The 21,658-nt window shown below is 37.5% G+C and overlaps 1 protein-coding gene across 2 annotated transcripts in view; it reads left to right on the top strand.

The window, feature by feature from the left end:
* Positions 1–21,658, top strand: part of Gria3 (glutamate ionotropic receptor AMPA type subunit 3) — a 264,009-nt gene that overhangs the window by 108,941 nt on the left and 133,410 nt on the right. For both annotated transcript variants that reach the window (XM_026413620.2, XM_026413621.2), the window contains exon 4: positions 19,521–19,708. In XM_026413620.2, coding sequence (XP_026269405.1) covers positions 19,521–19,708 — 188 coding nt within the window. The remainder of the gene's footprint in view (positions 1–19,520; positions 19,709–21,658) is intronic.

Below are 21,658 nucleotides of genomic sequence, written 5' to 3'. Positions count from 1 at the left end.
CTATCTTCTAATTTCCATACCCCACCAGCCTCCTGGCTCACTTCAAATGCCTCCTCTGTAGGGAGGATATCCCATCAGCCTCAAAGGCTCCAGTTTTAGTGCTAACTCCAAGGAGAATCCAGTGAAGGCATACCATGTGTCTGCCCTAATTTTAAGTTCTAAAATAACATTCGTCTTTCTTTTTATAGTAAAATCTCAATCAACCAGAGTCTAATGGGTCAGAATATTCAAATAGTCAGAATTTCTGCCCAGAGTGTTTAGAAAAGAAATAAATGATTACCAAAGATCAGGTGATCTCAGGGATTTAGTAAAAGTGACAATTTCCTTGGGCTGCTCCAGGGTCAGTGCACATTTGGCTGATTGCATCTACTTTTGATTTCTACAGTCCTGGGCAATGAATACCTATGTTCAGAATGATGACTATGAGATATTCTAGGTCCTTGGGCACTAAAGAAGATTCTGCAATAGGCATTTGATTATACTTATTAATGAAAGAAAGTAAACTTACATATTTTAGAGATGCTTACAATAGAATTTCAGTAACAACAACAATAGAAGGACTTTCTGTTTAGCAATAAAGTAACTATCAAATTCCATACATGTCACTGGAAGGCATTTTCCCCTTCCTCCTTCCTTTTACAATTCTCTGAGTATGTCATATTGCCTTCTGGCCCTTAGTGTGTGAATTTGTAAAATAAAAACATTAGATTGGTTTCTATCTAACGTACCTTTCAATTCTGATCTGATTACTATCAACTCTATAATTTCTTGCTTGGCTTGTATATTTTTGGCATTATACATAATTCCAACTGAGCCTACCTCAAAGAAAATTTGTTCCACCAGGCTCCGTCTCTCATTGTGCCTTTGTAGTATGAAGGGCCAGGTAGCAGTGTCAGAACTATTAGCTCAAGTTGACTAAGGACAGAGATTTTTCTGTTCCCATCTATGGAAGGCTACTAGAGCCCCTTTGGTGACTATTATCAAGAGGGCTGATGAGGACAACTCACACCAAGAACAAAGGCCCATCTGTCAAGCATAGGGCAATAGTTTGAAGAATTAAATAAAGACAGTTTGGCAACTGCTTCCAAAAGGCTACAGCTGGCCTGAAGCTAGTTTAAAATTAAGTTTGTATTATTAATTGAAAGGCAAGAAAAAAGTCTTAGAATAAATCAGATAAAAAATAAAATGATTTTACTTACTGTCAGAAATACTGCAGGCAGTCTTGGGATTTGGTGGCAGACTTCAAAATGCCTTATCTTAAGATTTTCTTCACCAACTCTCAGCAGGTTCAAAATACATTTCTAGGTCCTCTCTCCTGACAGTGGGATATAAAGCTAAAATGACAAAAAGAAAACCTTGAAAATTCTATAATGTTAAATATTTCTGAGTGTACAACTCACCCCCTAAATAGAACTAGCACTTGAATACTTTCTCCTACAAGAAAGGATTGCTCTAGCTGCTTGTGTGAGCCATGTTTATTAAAACTAGGACTTGGATTATAGGAGTATGAGAGAAAACTTACATTCAAACCAGGTTTATGTCAGCTGACCTGTTTTGAACCCACACCCACAAAAATACAAAGTAAAACTCTGCTGACAATTTTGACTACTGGGAGTAACCTGTTCTGCTTACCAAGGATTGTAATGCTAAGACTTAGGAATGAAGAAAACAAAGCAAAACTACAACAAACAAAAAGATCAAGAAATAGGAAAAATGACTGCATAAATATTGTATTGTCTGTATAAGTTCTATCTCCCAATGTATGGATTTTCCACATAGATCCAAAGATACTTCTTATACCAAAAGTTAACACCAAGACTTTGGAAGATTTTTGTCCTGTCCAATTATAAGGGATTAGTTATCTGCAATGCCAGGGCTGTTTTTGAGTTTTATCATTAGCATCCATTTTTCTTAATTACTTTTTTGGCATCCTAAACTTCCTCTGTTTACTTTCCATTCATCTTTTAAAACTGGCAACCACCCTCTACAGTAGGGGGGGGGATTGGAGAGAGGGTGATTCTATGTGGGTCGGTATTTTGTATAAGTCTAAGAGGTGAAGATGGAGAAAGTTTAGAGTTGAGGATAGAAAATGCATAAGAGATAAGTATAAGAAACTAGAAACATTTCCTGTTTCCTTTAGCATCATGCATTTAGAGTTAAATTCATTCCTATATCATACCAACACATTCAAATATGAAGTATAAAAATATTTGAAATTAAATATAAGTGAGTTTAAGTGTATCCACTATTCAGTACTTTCCAAACCTTGGGTTCCCTGTCCCTGTTGCAAATAATCAAGAAGAAATTTTACAAAGCAGGCAGGCAGACAGAATTACTGGAAATGGGAGGATGAGGAAGCAGAGTAGTGTAGTCTAAATGTCTACTGAGACCTCCACTTGCTCTGTCATTGCTTTAGGAGTCATTGATGTTAACATTCTTGGACTATTCTATATGAATAAGGCAAATTATAATAGACTCACAGATTGATCCTTCAACAATCGGAGGCCTGTTTTGAAAGATGGAGCTTAAGTTCTTTTCTTATTCATCCCTTGGGTGTGTGGATAACTCAGAAGCAAGTACTAGACATATCTGTTGGTCTGTCAAACTAAATGGCCAACTTGATCTTTAATATTATGTCACTACTGTAGCTTTATGTAAGGCTTTATGCTTCTCTTATGCAACCAGGAAATTGACCAGATAGCATACATGCAAATGCAAGGCAGAGAGCAGAACAGATGATTATCATGGTTGTATCCTAGACAGTTTGTTTCCTAGTAGTAAAGAAGGGAGTAAGCCAAGTTTCAGTAAGCACCTACTATGTTCAGACACTCCCAAGATCTTCCATATACATGATCTAAAGCATGTTCTATATTGGGAACAGAGAATAGATAGTGCATGGGTGAATAGAAGATGCCATAGTTGTTGTATCTGGAATTCAATAAATCCAACAATTAAATAATGATCCTAGAAATACCGGCATCCTCTATCCAGAGGAGTTTACCTTCTAAAAACATACCATCACAGCTTCAGCTAGCTGAAGATAGGAATGTCAAGAGGCCCAAGGAAGGATGCATATCTTCTGAAATGAACATAACAGCAGTATTTCTCAAAGCTACATTGAGCTTTCTTGGCACCACAGACAGAGTAGGGGAGCCAAAGGTTGGACCATCACACTTCTACCCATCCAGGTGTGGACCCATATCTTCCACTTCCAGATAACCCTCTCTCTGGCCCTGGGGCATAGGCTGATCACACACCATTTCCTGAAAAGAATTCTCCTCTGTCTTGCTCCAGAGACTTTGGCAGAGGACTGGGGAGGATGCTTTGTGTATCCCCTGGCATTCAAGTAACTATCTAATGTCCAAAGCTTGGAGCCAGGGGAGGTTTGTCCAAATGCCTGACCTAAAAGAGCCATGGTTTCACTTCTTTTCTAATTAGGATAATTAACCTTCCCTGCTCATTCATTCTATTCCAATCCAAAAAAACTCAAATTAAAATGGCACAGGGGACTGCCATGCTCTAGGGACAGGAAACAGTTTACAAGGCTTTCATCTCCATACAGCCACCATCAAGGCAAAGCGAGAACAAAGTCGTCATAGCAACTTCACCCTTGAAACAACCTTGGGGTGCCTTGAAGACCACTTTCAGAATTTTCATCAATTTCAATATTTCATCAGCTGTAAAATTTTGCTAAGCTCTATAGCACTTGGTTAACTAAACTGGAGCAGGAGTTGGGTGGGGGTGGACAGGGAGGATGCTAATAAGAGAGCATTATCTCTTTGTATTGCCATGTGGGTTTTGCAGTTGGTCCAAGGAGAACAAAAACTGGAAGGCTTTGAGTTGGTAGGATTTGTATGAGATTTACAGAATTTATTCTTTGGAAATAACCACTGAAGGCAAAACTTCAGGAGCATTTCAAAAACCAGAATTGAATAGCACTACGTCAAGTAGGGCAGACACACAATTCAATGGTCATGATACTGCAGTTCTTCTCCACTACCAATCTCTGAGAAAGTTTGAGAATTTCCTATCAAGGGAATGCAACCTCCATGCTGCCCAGACAGATAGAACTGAGTACTGTTCTCTAGATCTTTTGTTTCTTCCAGCTACAAGATTTAGTGCAAAGTCTTTCCCACATGCAGCCTTTCCTACCTCTATGGGAAGCCATGATGCTCTATAAGTCTTCATTCCAATAACTCTTTAACTACAGACTTTTGTGAGCTTCCATGGCTCACGAGAAATTCATGACAACAGGTAACCAGTAAGTTGGGATGCCCATTTGAACTGAGTACTGAAATAGTTCCTTCTAGCCCAGAAATTCTAGAATTTCCCCTTATCTGCCTTGGTTGCTGTTTTAGAATATCCTCAATAGTTGAGGACTCTGACTTGCTACTCTTTACATACAAAGTCATCAGTGTAAGTTTCTCAGCATGTTATTAAGGTTTGACTTGGGCCTAGGTTCAGCAAGTTAGTCATTCTCCAAACTTTGCCAATTCATGCTCTGGTTCTCTCCTACCCCTACACTGTTTATTCCCATCTATAATCCCACTGCATCCTAGGCCTTCCCTACTCCTGAATCACTCATTTATGTTAATCAACCAAGGTGTGATTCTCAGTACTTATACAATAATGACTAGACCAGTGCTTCTCAAATTCTGATGTGCTTATGAATTACTCAGGAGCTGGTTAAAATAAAAATTCTGGTTCATTAAGTCTGGGTGAGACTCAAGAGTCTGTATTTCTAACAATTAACTTTTTAAACATTTTTTTTAGTTGTAGATGGACACAATATCTTTTTTTTAATGTGGTGCTTAGGATTGAAACCAGTGCCTTACGCATGTGAGGCAAGCACTCTACCACTGAGCCACAACCCCAACCCCTAACAATTAACCTTATGATGCCAATGTTGCTGGCTTACAGGTCACAGTTTAAGTTGCAAAGGTACAGCATCTTTAGGATCTTTTCTATAATTGATATGCTGATGCAGGAGCTATAGTTTAAGTAGCAAGAACATACCCTCTTTCTGAATGAGTTAAACCTAACTGGGATGCTTGGAATGAGAGCTTGTGGCCCATTTGACTTCTGTTAGCAGCTACCAATATCTTCCTTCTTACTAGGGCTAAAAGAATCATTTAGTGTGTATCCAGACCTGTGCAGAGGTATGGCAAAGTGGACCTTGTCATGGACCATCCTTCTTGGGACCTAGGTTACTCGAATAAGCCATCCTGTGTTCCTGCCCTACTTTCTGAAGCCAGTCATGCAGGCCAAACTCATTTTACATTCAGCCACTCCATTCATAGCATCCACTTTCACAGTGGCTCTGCATGGCTGCTGCTGCCATATCACTCATGCTGTGATCTGCATCAATGGTTAAGACAACGGAAGCAGCTACATCATCCAAAGCACAATCCATTTATTTCATGCTAGGAAAAAACCAACCTTCTATCCAAGTGGGGCCAGCTAAGCTGGGCAGTTGCCACAGCTTTAAGATCATAGGAAATACGCCTTTTGTACTATTTAGCTCCTCAGTAGAGAGCATTGTACCCCTTGAGGAGGGCCCAGATGTCATTAGTGTATCAGTGCCATGCCGGACAGAGCAAGCCCATTTCACCTCAGAGGTGTAAGACATAAAACTCCTGAGGTTATTAAAACAAATTTTCTGGAGAAATTGACTGCCTTGTTTCTCTCCTAAGGTTATTCCTGAATCCTCTCCCCATTAGCACCGGTGATGATTGTATTCTTTATTCAGAATAGCTAATAAACCTTAAAAATATTTTATTTGATTTTTTAATTTTTTAAAATTGACACATAACATTATGCTTAATCTTGCACAACCCAGTGTTATAAAGTATGTATATATTGTGGAATGGTTAAATCTAGCTAATTAATTGATGTATTGCCTCACATAGCTATCATTTGTGTGGTGGGAGCATATAATATCCACCCTACATTTTTCTGGAGTATCATATATCATCATTAACTAGTCATCTTGCTTTACAATAGATCTTTTGAAATTTATTCCTCCTAAATACAATGATGTATCCTGTGACAAATATCAGTCCACCCCACCCCTTCCCCTTCCCCTAAACACCCCAGCCACTGGGAACCATCATTCTATTCTCTATTTCCATAAGATCAACTTTTTTAGATTCCACATATGAGTGATACCATGTGACATTTGTCTTTCTGTACCTGGCTCATTTCACTTAACATAATGTCTTCTAAGTTCATCCATGTTGTTATAAATGACATAATTATGCCTTTTATTGATATTTACAGAGTTAAACACTGTGGATGGGAAGGTTCCCCTAAGATGATTCCAGAACATTTTGATTATGTAGTTTCAATCTAAAATATAAACATGTTTTATGGCCTAAGGGAGTTGTCAAACAGTGTTTTGAAACACGCTGGCAAATTTAAAACAGTTCTAAAAGTAGGCCAACTTGAGGTTCCAGAATGGCCCCATACGTACAATTCCCTGTGACTGCATATAAATAAGTCTTGTTGGACTGGCCCATTACTGGCTTTGGTGGGGTCTCCAAGCTAAAGAAGTATTCATAATTAACTGTTTCCCTCTTATCTAGTATCCCTGCCCTCTTAAGCTGGTCAATTAGTTCTCCTGGAAAGCTTAATATCTTCATCTATGCAGAGCTCTACAGCACCAACTCTCCCTCAAAATTATATATAAGATCTAGCTCATTGGCTAGGGGGATCAAGTTTCCGGCCACCATGAACTCACTTAGCCATTTTGTTAAGTTCTTTTGAGCACTTTTCCTGAATGAACATATAAGCTTGACTAGTCCTTCTATCAATCCAATCATTGTGATGACTAGCTATGTGTTTTCTAATTACATTCATTTTATACAAATAAATTTCTAGTCACTGTAGTTTCCCAGCAATCTATCACAACAGTTGGCATCTTAATTCTAAGGGACTCAGGGCTCTCCCTCTGTAAACCCTGAAGATTCTAGCTTTCTGAAATTCCTAAATTCAGTCATAGTCATGGGGTTGTTTATCCTTTGCAAAGTTAGCCCAGCTGGGTAGATCCTCTTACTAAATGGAAGCCAGGACCATGACATTAATGGTAATTCTGTATTTTTTTCTAATCCATAGGTTTAGAATTTTTTCCTATATTTTGGCCAGCCAATCTTCTTAGTTACCAATGCCATTGGTGGCAAAGGAAACTGGGCCAAATGGTAGACTGGCATTGTTTAAATGTAATTGCTTTATGTTCTATAACTCTAGTAGAAGTGTCAATTTCCCAATTGTTCAACAAATACATGAAAAATGTCCAATATCTCTAGCAATTAAAGAAATACAAATCAAAACTACTCTATAATTTCATCTCACTCCAGTCAGAATGGCAATTATCAAGAATACAAGCAAAGATGTGGGGGGGGAAGGTACACTCATACATTGCTGGTAGGACTTCAAAATGGTGCAACTACTATGGAAAGCAGTATGGAGATTCCTTAGAAAACCTGGAATGGAGCCATCATTTTACCCAACTATCCCACTTGTCAGTTTATACCCAGAGGACTTAAAATCAGTATACTACAGTCACCTCAATGTTTATAGCAGTACAATTCACAATAGCTAAGCTATGGAACCAACGTAGGTGACCTTGTGACCTTCAACAGATGAATGGATAAAGAAAATGTGTTTATACACATGGAATATTACTCAGCCTTAAAGAAGAATGAAATCATGGCATTTGCCAGTAAGTGGATAGAGCTGGAGAATATCATGCTAAGCAAAATAAGCCATTCCTAAAAACAAAGGCCATATGTTTTCTCTAATAAGCAGATACGAATTCACAATAAGTGGGGCTAAGGAAGAACAGAGGTACTTTGGATTAGACAGTGGGGAGTGAAGAAAAAGTAGGGAGTTTAGGGGTTGAAGGATAGTAGAATGAATTGAACATCATTACCCTATGTGCATATATGATTACATGACCTGCGTAACTCTACATCAGGTACAACCAGAAGAATAAGAAGTTATACTCCATTTACATATGATGTGTCAAAATGCATTCTACTGACATGTATAACTAATTAGAACAAATAATAAAAAAAGAAGTATCAATTTCCAAGGGAAATGCTATCTGGGAAGAGTGAAGGTGAATGAACAGACATATTTAATATGTTCCCCTTTCAGATCATCTTTTTGTTTTCTCTGAATTCTGGCCTCCATTCATTTCTTATCAAAACTGATTTATCTTAATCCATCCTGAAAATTCAATATTACCTATTTATATGATTTCTAAGAGACCTCTAGAAATAGAATATCATTTTACATATGAAGAAACTGAGGTCCAAAATGGGGTGAGAACAAGCACAAGCTCATTCAGTTTAATGAGTCCCCCAAGACTTTCTTAGAAGGTAAATCCTAGATTGCAAATAAGTTGAAACATTTATAATACCTGCTGTGAATTATATCCTATGCTTAAAGAAAAACTTGAGAAGTTTTAAGAGAAAGCATGACAACAGTATCATCAAAAGACTGAGGAGGTCAAAACTATTCTTAGCAGATTTGATGGAAGGGCAAGGATTGTTGCAGTAGCCCAAGCATCTACCAATAATAAGTTCAAAATAACTGGTAGTACTGAAAGGAGCAGGCATATGAAAGATGAATTAATTTTACTTCACATATGCTTAGGGCAATGAAAAGAATCCAAGCTAATGCTCAGATTTATAACTAGGAAATTTGACAGAAATAGGGAAGTCAGAAAAAACAGCTGCTTTGGAGACAGGATCGTCTGAGACAGTGTGAGAAATAAATAAAGACACAGCAATGATAAAACCCACCCAGCCTAATAATTCAAGCTCAGTTCAAAGGGTGGTGATTAACTGATGGGAAAGCTTTGGAAATCAGCCAAAGCCATACAACAATAGTTTTTATTCATGAAAAACTATTCAACTTTGAGTATAAACTGTGAGAGTTTATTGTGTTTGTACTTGGGGATGGGACTCCTTTCATCCTGCCCCTTCTTCTCATCCAGTTCTATCCCAGTAGGACTGCCTATAAAAACCAGCAACTTTAATGCTAGAGGGGAGTCACTTGGCTTAGGATTAGAGAAAAGTAACCCATGCCTACCAGTGTTGTCAGTAAAACTAGCAATCTCCATGACAAGTGAATTGGGAAAACCAGATTGCAGTCCTGGTTGTGGCAAGTGATAAACTAAAGAACTAACCAGAAAGTTAACAAGGAGACTGTCCCAAAGCAGCTTGACAAACACGCTATATACCTATTCTGGCCAGTACACTGAGCACACACAGAGAGAAGATACAAGATATCCTAGCTGAGAGCAAAAGCCAGGGAAGACTTGAAAACTACCTAAACTTCAGTATCCCACAGAGATCTGATAGATGTTTGGGAGCCTTACTAGATTGAAGTTTGTGAAAGGCATAGTAATGTCCTTTCCATACTGCCCCATCCCACAAAGATATCTGGGTCCTAATCCGAGAACCTGTGACTATGTTACCTTATGTGGCAAAGGATTGTGATTAAGGTTAAGGACCTGGAGATGAACAGATTATGGGATGGAGCTGAGATTTTTCTAGGTGCAGAAGGAAAGCCAGAGAAAACCACTGGCAATTGCTGATGATGGAGTACGCTGTACCCTGCACAAACATTTGTGTGATTAAGAAGGATGAGGCAAGCCATGGGCCCCAAGACCTGAGTAGATTACAGTGGGCCCCAGTACTCAACAGGAGTCTCAACATACTCAAGAGTGGCAAGAGGGCATACACATAAATATATTATCTTAAAGCAGATCAGAAGTCCACTACATGGCTCACTGGGATAAAATGATTTTGTGGGCAAAGCTACATTTCTTTCTGGAGGCTCTAGGGGGAGATTACATTTCCTTGTTCTTCAATTTTTAGAGGACACCGGCATTTCTTAGTTCATAGCCTACTCCCTCCATCTTCAAAGCCAGCATGGCAGGTCAAGTCCTTCTCACATCACATCTCTGATCCACTGAGCTGAAAATATTCTTTGCTTTTAGGGAATAATGTAATTGGATTGAGAAAGACATGCTTCAATGCACAAATTTGTGTGTGGGTTCTCTGTCTCCTCCATGTGAAGGTATTGAGACAAAAAGGAATGGAGCCCTTAAGGAAGTCACAGAAGTCTTGTCAGTAAAGCTGCAGGGATATATCCATCATGACATTTCTGTTGAGTTTAAACTTTTACTCTATTTCAAAATGAATCTTTATCCAGAACACACAGCAGAAACATCATTTTACATTAATATTAAAACAAAACAAGGATTATGGTTATGGCCAAATTTAGGAGCTATCATTGAGTAAACCATTTTCCTTCTCTGGGCTTCAATTTCTGATTTGCACATCAAAGACATTGGGGTCACCACTAATTCTGGTTCTCATTCTTTGAGAATTCTAACCACCTCAGACAGCCTGACTGATCAACCTTTTTTTTTTTTTTCCTGGAGCCCAAGACCTGAAGAAGATAGAACATTAGTCAGCTGAATCCATTTTCTTATCCCCATGACAAATATGTATTTGAAAGAAAATAACTAATCAAAGTAGGGTGAACTTGGGAGTACTTTTATGTGTTTTTTTAGTATAGGGGGGCACATGAAATTATTTACCTCATCAATTTTCAACATCTCATTTTGGGTGTTTCCCATGCAGGTTTTATACCAGACTATTAAGTCAAAGGGAACTTTTCTTCCTCTAGGCAAAAGCTTGTTCCCTCTTGTCCTTGGGACTGTATTTTTGGCCCTCTAGGCAAGATCTTGCCCTTAATATTACCTTTGACAGCTCTCCAATAGTATTAGGATCAAGAAGCCTCAGCACTTCTGGCAGGCATACCAGGCAGAATAAGTCACAGCCCATTGTAAACATATGCAGACCCCCTAGTCTTTGACATAAATTCACTCCCACTTCTCATCCTTCTCCTTGCTATTAGCCATCATCCATGCCTCACTCCAAACGCCCAGAAATGTTAAGAGTTTTGTGTTGGTCTTGCTTTCTAAAAATCAAAAATTCTAGAGAATATCTCCAGATGTGTCACTTTACTAATAAGAAGCCTTTTGCTTAGTGGAACCCAACCACATCTTTTCTAAACCCAAGCTCCACTTGGGTCATTTCATTTTACTACTGCATAGGCATAAGCTATAACATGAACTACTATGAGGAAAGGGAAGCCCAGGATGTGGATGTTCAATGCAAAATATATCCACTTCTGGGAATCTTGTCAAAGTTCATCCTGTGCTGGAAGAGAGGTGACAGAGTGGATGGTCATCTTATTTGTAGTCACTAGGTTCCATTTGGAATAAATTAGACCTGGGAAGAAGATGTACTTAGCTAATTGGTAGCAATCTTTCCTAAGTGGAACTCTTTTGATTTATGTGTAAGGCCTTCCCCTCAATGTCACCCAACTAAAACTGGCAAGTGCATTTTTCTGGTTGATATCTATGGTCATCTTTCCCCTAAGGTATTCATAAAATGCCTGCTAATATTCAGGCTACTCACCACTTGCTTAAATATGGAACTCAGTCATGTGATCAGTGTTGGAAATTACCAGTTTAAGTGGATTAAGAAACCAAGTAAGGAAATGTTAATGGACAAAACCATTCATCACATGACATCTGTTAGGTGTTTCACTGTCCACAGAGCAGATTTGACATGACTCCAGCCCTCTCTGAGTTTGCATTGCAGATTATCTATCCTGGGGTAATTATTTAGATACCAAAAAGAAATATAAAGGAATTATTTGCAAGCATTGTAGTAACCCCTTTAATCTAAACTCCAATTTCTTTCAGGTATCAGACCTTGTGTGGTTGAGGATCCAGAAGCTTGCCTACTCTGCTTTTCCCAGACATTAAGCACATCCACTCCAGATGGTCTTCTAAATTTCCATTAAGCTGACAATGCAAAGCAAGTTTACTTTCACTCAACAAAACTGACACATCTATTTGGGCAGATTTTCTCAGCTTATGGTGAGGAGAATGAAGCTATATAATTCACCAACAGGGAGACAAAGTTCATAATGAAGAACAGGATGAAAGTGAAAAAATGGAAAAGGCAGGATTACATGCACTGCTAGCTTCACAGCCAACCTTAAACTTGACAAGTAGTGGTTGCCTCCTCTAGTGAAATATTGGGGTACCAGGAATAATACCTCAAGTTGCCAAATAATATCCTATCACTCTTATCTACAATTTCTCCATTAGAGTTTGCTTCTTTAATCTTTGATTCTAATTATTAAACCATAAATCCTTCATAGAGAGGGTCATCATTGAAGCTGTTATCAGTCATAGACAATCTAGTACAAGTAAAGAGTTTGATTTGGGTTGAAGGAGGACTTGTATTAGGGAAGAGGTAAAAGGACACTGAATTGGGAAACTAGGAACACCTATGTTCACTGGTTACACAAATTAACTAAGGACATATCCTAATAATGTGGCTATGAGGAAGAGAAGATTTGCAGAGGGTCAGGTCTTAATTAAAGAAAAAGTTAAACAAACACAATTATACGGAATAAAGGCCTCCAGGAAATCTTAATTTGCCAAGGGTAAATTGGGCTGGGTGTGGGTGAATATTTGTTTTTATCCTGCTCCATAAAATTCACAGATTGACATCCATATGCAAACACAGAGGGGTTTTTGATCTTCCCATCTCAAGCTCCTCACATACAGAACAGTTTCTGCATTAGCATCTCAAATTTAGACAATCACTATATTGATTTTGATAGAAACCAAAAGTGTTTAAAGCAAGTCAAAACAAAAACAAGCAACAACAAAACAACAAAATGTGGATTCAAATGTGCTATGGGAATCTTTCCATGAGTTATTTGTAAAAGAAAGTACACTTTGGAATATGAATAATCATCCCCTGAAGTATTGTCTTCCAGTTCAGATTTTTTAATATATCAGGTTTCTTAGATATGGCAAAATATAAGCTAAAATAATTAATTGAGATTCATCACCTCTCTCTTTTCCTTGCCTGTTTATCTACTCTTCACTTCTGCCTCAGAAACCAGCTTCATATTCCAGCTAGAGCTTGCCCATGCCCTTATTTTGCCACAATATGCAAGATAAATTTGAAAGTCAATGGAAATCAAGAAACAGAGGATGGTTCACATAAGGTTTGCGTTTAAAGCCCATGTGAGCAGTAGAAGAGCACTTTTCATTTGCCTCCTTTCATCTCACATGACTTTTTTGATGAACAAGAATATTAATTTCATAAAAATTCAATCGTGTGTTCATCAAAAATCAACTTCTGTTGTTGTATTACAAACAACATTCAAAGTCAAATAAGATGGATTAAAATATATTGCATACATTACAGATACTTAATATATAATGCTTCTTACAAACCAATAACAAAGACATTAACATCACTAGAAATGTGGACAAAGGAATAAATAGGAAATAATCAATAAACTTGGACCAAAAAATGAAAAAGGGAGCAATATTTTACTTCAGCTGAGTTCAGTTGACTAATAGGAAGGATGGACTAAAACCCCTCTGGGGATTTTTCCCACCATTGCTGTCCTACTCTACTGGCTCCTGAGGTGCCCACAAGCTACCAGCTGTTCACTTGTTAAATGCCATAAGGTCAAAAACCACATCACCAACTTTCACATTCATCATCAGAATGACCCCATGAGATGGGAAGACCCCAAAGCAATGGTCAGCACCTCCATTTCCTTTCCTTCCTAACTCACTGTGTTAAGGTAGCTGATAAAATGCAACTGTGCTAGTTGGAAGGGTAGCATGTGAAGCATTCACCATTTTCATGGCACCTGAAAAAGGGCAGGGTGTTAATAGAATTGGGCATACGACAAGGAAGTTGTGATGTGGGGGGGAAAGAAAAGGCTGGAAATTGTGGTTATAGGCCTAATTGGAGTACTGAATAGACAAGGAATATCAGGGTCTTGTGTGGCAACAAAGAAAGATGAAAGAGCACACAAAGAGACGAGGTCTGTCTGTTTGCCAAGTTGCCAAGGGTCATCTTATAATGAGACTGATAAATTAGGCTGGACAGCACAATGTATTTGAAAGAGCATGAAATTGGAAGTGACAAGACTTGCTTATAGGGCCAGGATTAGGGGACACAATTGAGGCTATACTTATGCAACCCTAAGAAGGTGGCTTCTTAAATTTTGTGTCCTATGTGCTTCACTTGCCTCACCCTAGCTCTAGACTTGCCTGTTTAGGTTCTAGTCTAATTGCTGACTCTAAACTAGTTGTATGATTGTGAGCAAGTCATTTCCTCTCTCTAACCACCACCCACCAAACCATAGCAGCTCTATTTTTATCTGAGATGTTGAGCTTCCATAAAAATTTCATTTGAAAAACAGATTTACACAGCTTTTAAAATTGTATCCTTCTCTGAGTCATCTGTACGAGTCCCTGTAGCCTCTAAGGCTGTGATTCTATGTCTGATAATTATAGTCCACAAGAGTTTTCATGGGCTAGTTTCAGCCCTTCTTTTTCAATCTGAAAATATTGAAAAGGCAGTTGCTAGAACAGACCACTGGACAAATAAAGAATACACTCAAAGGTACATCAACTTGCCCCTCTAAAACATTTATAGAGGGTTAGTCAACCCTTTGGGGGCCTTGTGGCAAACCCTCTGAGAATCCCTGCAGGGCACAAATTGCTGTAAATGCTGACATTTCTGTGAAACTCATTCATCAATATCAGACCATGTCAGAAGAAGAGACACTGTGGCTCTGAGAAATCTGGTACAGGCTCCTGAGTAAGAACAGGTGGTGGGCTGGGGATGTGGCTCAAGCGGTAGCGTGCTTGCCTGGCATGCGTGAGGCCCGGGTTCGATTCTCAGCACCACATACAAACAAAGATGTTGTGTCTGCCGAAAACTTTAAAAAAATAAATAAATAAATATTAAAAATTCTCTCTCTCTCTCTCTCTCTCTCTCTCTCTCTCTCTTAAAAAAATAAAGAACAGGTGGTGATAACCCCTACTAGAAGATGCAAAGTAGAAAGAAGAAAATTCTCTTCAACTGTACTTCCTTAGATATATTCATTACCAACTCCCACATACCAATATTCTGTTTATTGTTCTGTGGTTTTTTTCAGATCAAATACTAAATTGGTTCAGTGTGAAGTTGTTTTTCATTTTTATATGTTGAAAAAAAATTCTGAACAATTGTAGATTTGAGAACGTTTTGTATCTACTGCCATCCTTTTCATGAGATCAACTTAATGGTCACAGATCAAGTCCCTTGGGAGCAGGCTCTGAACTAGAGATACACATGCAAAAAGTTCACTGGGGAATATGCTTATATTATTGATGTTTGTGACAGGGAGAGAAGGATGCAGGTTTGAGCAGGAGATGGGCTATAGTATAGTCATAACAATTTCTCAGCCTTAGTCTTCGGAGAGCTCCAAAGCTTGGATGACCCTTTAGAGTTATCCCACTAAGGGTAAGGAGGTTGTGCCTTCAAACCCCGTTGCAACCAGTCATTACACACAGACTGCCCCAAGAAGGACATAACCTTAATCTAGGTAGCTGTATTCCACCAAGAACTATCCCAAGAGCTGAAGGTGTAAGTGTCCTTTGGTGCTGGAAGAGGACCTGGGTGTACAGCACAGCATCTACTCCACTGCCTTTTACCAAGAGAGTATCCTTGTTTTCCCTGAATAGCCCAACAACCAGTCCAATAGAATTGGATTGCTTATAGCAGTTGTTCACACACAATTGTCTTCCTATTCCTCTATTTCATGCTTTTGTATTATTTTGGTTGAATGCAGATGACAATGCAGCATTTGCCCAGTTACCTATATGATAAATCTCATTCTTTAAAATGAAGAAGAAAAAGAAGGTGAACAGCATTAATGGTCTGGAATCGGGATGACAGGATTTGCTACTCAAACAAAAGCAGCTTTCAGTGTTGCAAAGTTGGGCATGTTAAAGCTCACACAGAGTGGATGACAATTCTGTGGCTGCTAAAACAGCAGGCTTATTTTTACAAAGCCAGAGCTTTGTTATAAACCTCACCTCCTACAAATACCAGCACCTGCTTTTGCTCTGTCTCCCCAAGTCAGACTTTTCTTTTTTCCCTCCCTTGAGCTCCTCTTTACTCTTTGGTCAGCAGCAACAAGAACAGTCAACCTACAATAAATTAAGTATGAAAACAAAAGCTTTGATTGGATTGCTCAATGACATATACTGAACCTAGGTAACCATTCCCCCCAGGGTTCTAGAGTGCAACAGCCACGTGCTAAAGCAGAGATAGAGAAACTCTGCATGTTAAAAGACACTGCAGTGTTAAGCCATAGTTCTGACTTACTCTGAAAATGCAAGCAAAGCTCATAGCTCAGGAGGCCCCTGACACACACTCTTTCAAACAAAACCAAAAAACGTGTGCTTTTTTTTACTTATTTTTTGAATAGGTAATTCATTCACATGGTTTTAAAAAGAAAAGCATAAAAAGATCTAAAAAATCACTTCTTACTAAGAGGCCTCTTGGGCTGGGGATATGGCTCAGTGGTAGAGTCCTTGATCAGCCTGTGTAAGGTGCTCAGTTCCATCCCCAGCATGGCAAAAAAGAAGGAAACTTTCATTTGTGGCAGTAAGCAGCACATAGAGAAGCAGTTGCTCCTTTGTCATCCATGTCCTTCAGGAACTTATGCTCTGAGAGGACAGCATGAGTTGTACTTTTTCATCTTTATTGTTTTTGCACTTAATACTTGCTTCTTATAAAATAGTCAAATAATATATAAACAAATGACAATGAAAGTAGAAGTTCCTGGTAATTCTATATCTCAAATATAACTTCTGCTGACTCCTTCATATTTTTTCTATATATACACAAACATATGGGGTTTTCTACAAAAAAAAATGGAATTATACTATAAATGATATTTTGCAGGTTTTTCATTACATGATACACATATATAGAGGAAATATTTCCTTGTTAGCATATTCATTAAACTGTCTTATAAGCAGTAGCATAATAGTCCATGTGTATGTACTCTAAATGTATTTATCTGGTTTACTTTGCATTTTTAAATTTCTGTGATACAGTATATCCATTGCTTATAAATTTTTACCTTGAAAATAAATCTACTCATTTCTTGAGAAATTGATGAGACATCAATAAAGGAAGCTTTCATCAGGGGAAAGAAAATCATCCAGAAATGTCCACAGGTAGTAGAGTCTACCTGGTAAAAGGATATGTGGGTAGTAATAATAATGAGAGTATTGAATGAATGGATGAAACCATTTTCCAGATTTGAAAGAACATGAAAGCAGGGAATAAATGGGGACTGGAATGGGGTGACAGATTAAAGAAAGGAACATAAAAACAGATTACAATGGGATGAATCCTGACATATGAATGGTGAATTGTTACAAAGCAAAGGTTTTATGAAGAGAAATGATGTGTTTTATTTGAATTCAAGCTCAATACTAATTAACAATATAATTTGGATCTTTGAAATTTTTAGCTATCCTAGGCTTCTAAAATAACCAACATGAAAGCAAACAACAATCCTATTGCATTCCACTTGCTCTAGACAGATCATATCTGAATTCTCAGGATCGATAAAATGTTGACAAATATCCATAGGAAAGAGACAGAACTGAGAGGAAGTTTGACATGTCATAGAAGTAATTGTTGAAGGATCAGGACATTTTTAACTTGAAGAAAGAAAGTTAAGCAGAGACATGCTAACTGTCTTCAAAAAATGTGAAGGACTGTTACATGGAAAATGGATTAAACTTGTTCCATATCATTCCAAATGGTGGTATAGACAAATGAGTAGATTACAAAAATTTATATTTTGACTCAACACATGAGTACCTGTATTTGGAAAAGGGCTTTTTTAACAGTTTACTTTAAATATACTGAAGACTCTCTGTGTAATTTCCTTACCATTATTATTCAGCCAATACTTTGTTCATAAATAGTACAGAAGTAAAATTCAACCCAGTCCTTGCTGAATTTTTATAAATTCTTAATTGATGAGATTCAAAATAATGAGGCCTTATTGTACACTGCTTAAGAAAGCTTTTCAAATGTTTTAATCTCTTTCTTGCTATGTTTATTTCTTAATCCCGTGCCTTAGCCCACCACGTGCCCTCAACTCCCACTGAAGCAGAGAGCACATGGAAAACCCACATGAAAATGTAAATCTGAGAAATAAATATGCGTGGTTGGTTTAAAAAGAGTAAGAATTAACATTTAAAGCAACGGTAATTTACTCTGATCTGTAATTTTGAGCTCCTGTGCTGAAATTGCTCATTTTGGAAATTACCAAGTGCTTGGGTCGCATTTGTGATCTTCCTGCATACTCCCAGCACACAAAGGAGTCATAATGACCAGCTGAGTCACTGCTGCCATTTCCCTGAAGCATGCTACCCAAATGTCAATACCATTTTCTATGGTACAGTGAGGACAATTCCACACTGTAGCCTGCTTACACTACAGGATGAGCTCGAGACAGCATGGAGTCCACTTGGTATGCCACAGGTCATTTTGACTTTGTAAATTGTCCCTAATACCCACTCCCATTAGTCATTACCTGAATATAATGCAAAACTATTGTGATTTATGGGAAGAAGGGAGGTGCTTTTGATAACAGCCCAATAAAGTGATGTCTTTACTTGATGAAATTATAGTCAGCTTATTGATTCATACCAGAAGCAAAAGTATAGGCATAATACAATATTAGAGATATGACTTCTCTAAAAGACCAGTACATAGAAAACCTTTGACTCACAAGTTAGATGTTCTGCTCATCCCAATTTCTTAAAGTGTAACTTCAAATAGGTTACCCAAAATTCATGATACTTCAACAATTACTTCTATGACATGTCAAACTTTCTCTCTTTCCCTTTCAACATAGATGCAAGGTGTTAGTTGCTAATAGTTATCTGGTGTAAAATAACTAAAAAGGAACCAGTGATTCCTGGTAAATTTAATTGTGAAATAGGAAGAACTCATGAAGACTTGTCATGATTGAACTTTTTTGTAATGCTGTAATCAAGTATGATGTGTTTGTTATAGACTGTATTTGTCAGATTTTATGTGAGAGACATAATTTACTTGTTGAATAGTCACATCCATGTAAGGCAGAGCCATGTTATAATAAGACTTTATCTCTACTAAAGTTGTTTCCTATTCTGAAGAATGCTATGTGAAAGATAGAAAAAAATGAGCTTCAATTGCAATAGGAAAAATCATAGCCAGATATAAAGAAGTTCTGTCATTCATTCCACAAATATTATAATGCACATAAATAAAAGCAATTAGGTCCTATAATTCATCTGTGATTTCTTAGGCAGAGACTTAATAAACATCTGGATTGGTGCCTACAAATTATAGGATCTTTTTTCCTTTAAAACAAAATGGAGGTACCAACTGTCTGGAGGTTTGAGGGTAAGCTTGCTCCCCCCAGTGGATAAATTTCAAAGGGACCCAATGAACTATGAATAGAAACTCAGTAGAACCTTCAATACCTACAGAAATATTTTTAAAACAAAAAAAAATCATTGTAGCTCTTTCCCCTTCTTTCAGGATTTTCTATCCTACAAGCGATTATGGAAGCAGCAGTGCAAAACAACTGGCAAGTGACAGCAAGGTCTGTGGGAAACATAAAGGACGTCCAAGAATTCAGGCGCATCATTGAAGAAATGGACAGAAGACAGGAAAAGCGATATTTGATTGACTGTGAAGTTGAAAGGATTAACACAATTTTGGAACAGGTACATTTGAGATTTATTCCACCTACCAGCCAACATGTTAAATCATCATCCTGAAGCAGTCCCCATATTTGCTGATATATTAACTAGCCAACAGACTAAATTTGCCAACAGTTTTTGATAGTCTCTCTAATCCTTTTTCCTCCCCAGTGACTGTAGAAAAAAAAAGGAAAGAAAAGAAATCCAACCTGTTGAAAATTGCATACCATGATTAATCTAAATGTCTCTGCAATTTCATGCTACCTGTCATATAAACACACCCTTCCACACCTCTGTTTAACATACCTATTTCAAAGAAATTTCCTTCATTTCCTACACCTTCTTCCCAACATGGTACAGACAGGGATTAGATAGGGCTGAACAGTAGGAGTTCTGTTTCTTATTGCTTGAATATACAATCTTCCTAGACTCTTCCAGAGATCACCAGCCATTCTTGACAAATATTGGTAGGCATATACTATCAGGGCAATACTTACCGAGTTTTAACCATCTATATTTTTGCACATTATTCTTCTGTTGGGATATTGCAAGAAAGAGAATATGTGGGTGTATAATTGAAAAACATCTTATAAATATTTATTTTTTAGTTGTAGATGGACACAATAACTTTATGTTATTTATTTATTTTTATGTGGTGCTAAGGATTGAACCCAGGGCGTCACACATGTGAGGCGAGCGCTCTACCACTGAGCCATAACACCAGCCCCTGAAAAACATTTTTTAAAAGTAATATGGTATACAATGAAAGTGTTCATGGTTTTAAAAGTGTGAATAAAGTAAAAGATAATTAGACTAGGGAAAAACGCAATTCAATGGGTCAAAATGCATTCATTATCAAGCTTGAATATTTAAATTTAATATTCAAAAAATAGAAGAAATATTTTGCCCTAAGCCAGATGAATACTATGTTTAGGGTAAAGACTCAAATTGAAAAGTAGTAAAATTTTGTTATATTCCTCAGAAGTCCCAATTTGTCAGTTACAAACAAAGTTCCCATGCCTCCTGCATAAACAAAACTATAAGAGAAATATTTACATTCTAATTCAATCCCAGTGTACCTGGGTGCCAAAACAGCTTCAGAGATCTAAATTATAATGAGCAATCATCTCCTGGGAGAACTACATTATAGCAAATTAAATACTAATAATTTGTCATATAAGCCCCCATAAGAAAAGAATACCAAAAAAATAATAAGAAAAGGGAAGGGAAGGGAAAAGGAAATGAAGGGAAACAAGGGAGGGAGGGAAGGAGAGATGGAAGAAGAAGGAAGAAAAGAAATTGCTGATTCTGCATGATAGAAATACAAAGTTGCCCCCTTGTTAAGAATAGCATTACTTCCAGTGAATCATAGCTCACAGAAAATGTAGAGCATTAGCCTGGTTAAATCAAGTTTCCCAACATTCTCTTGAGCTTCACAAATGACCTGCCCTCCTCTGTCCCATCACCCTCCTCCATCACCAAAAAAAAAAAAAAAAAAACACTTCCTTTTATTTTCTTAGATCTTGAAAATGAAGAATCAGGTCAGTGATTTTGGTGTATGTACTACATGCCCTCTAAAATTTTATACCAAAATAGCCTTTTAGTGGGTGACCTACTTAATAACCCAAAGAGAGGAACATCTTCATGGTATTTTGTTTTCCTTCTTTTGTATTAGTAACTTTGGATTCTTGAATATTTTATATTCTGTTAGTATTTGGGATTTTATAGAACCTTATGCTGGAGTCTGGGATTTTTCACCTCTATGCCATAGAAAAAGTGATAGGTAGAGCTCTTAATTCTCTATAACTAAAGTGTCTTGAACCCTTAAAAAAATAAACTTTCTCTACATCACATAATTGGTTTAATTGTTTTAAAGAACATGAAATGCTATAGAAAAAAAATAATCATTATTACTGTACATTTTTAGGAAAAATAAATTGGCATTATTTTAAAATTCTGTTCCCTTTTCATATC

This window comes from Urocitellus parryii, chromosome X, assembly GCF_045843805.1.
Source record: "Urocitellus parryii isolate mUroPar1 chromosome X, mUroPar1.hap1, whole genome shotgun sequence".
Lineage (NCBI taxonomy): Eukaryota > Metazoa > Chordata > Mammalia > Rodentia > Sciuridae > Urocitellus > Urocitellus parryii.
Note: the sequence above shows the minus strand (reverse complement) of the source record. Positions and strands in the feature narration are given on the sequence as shown.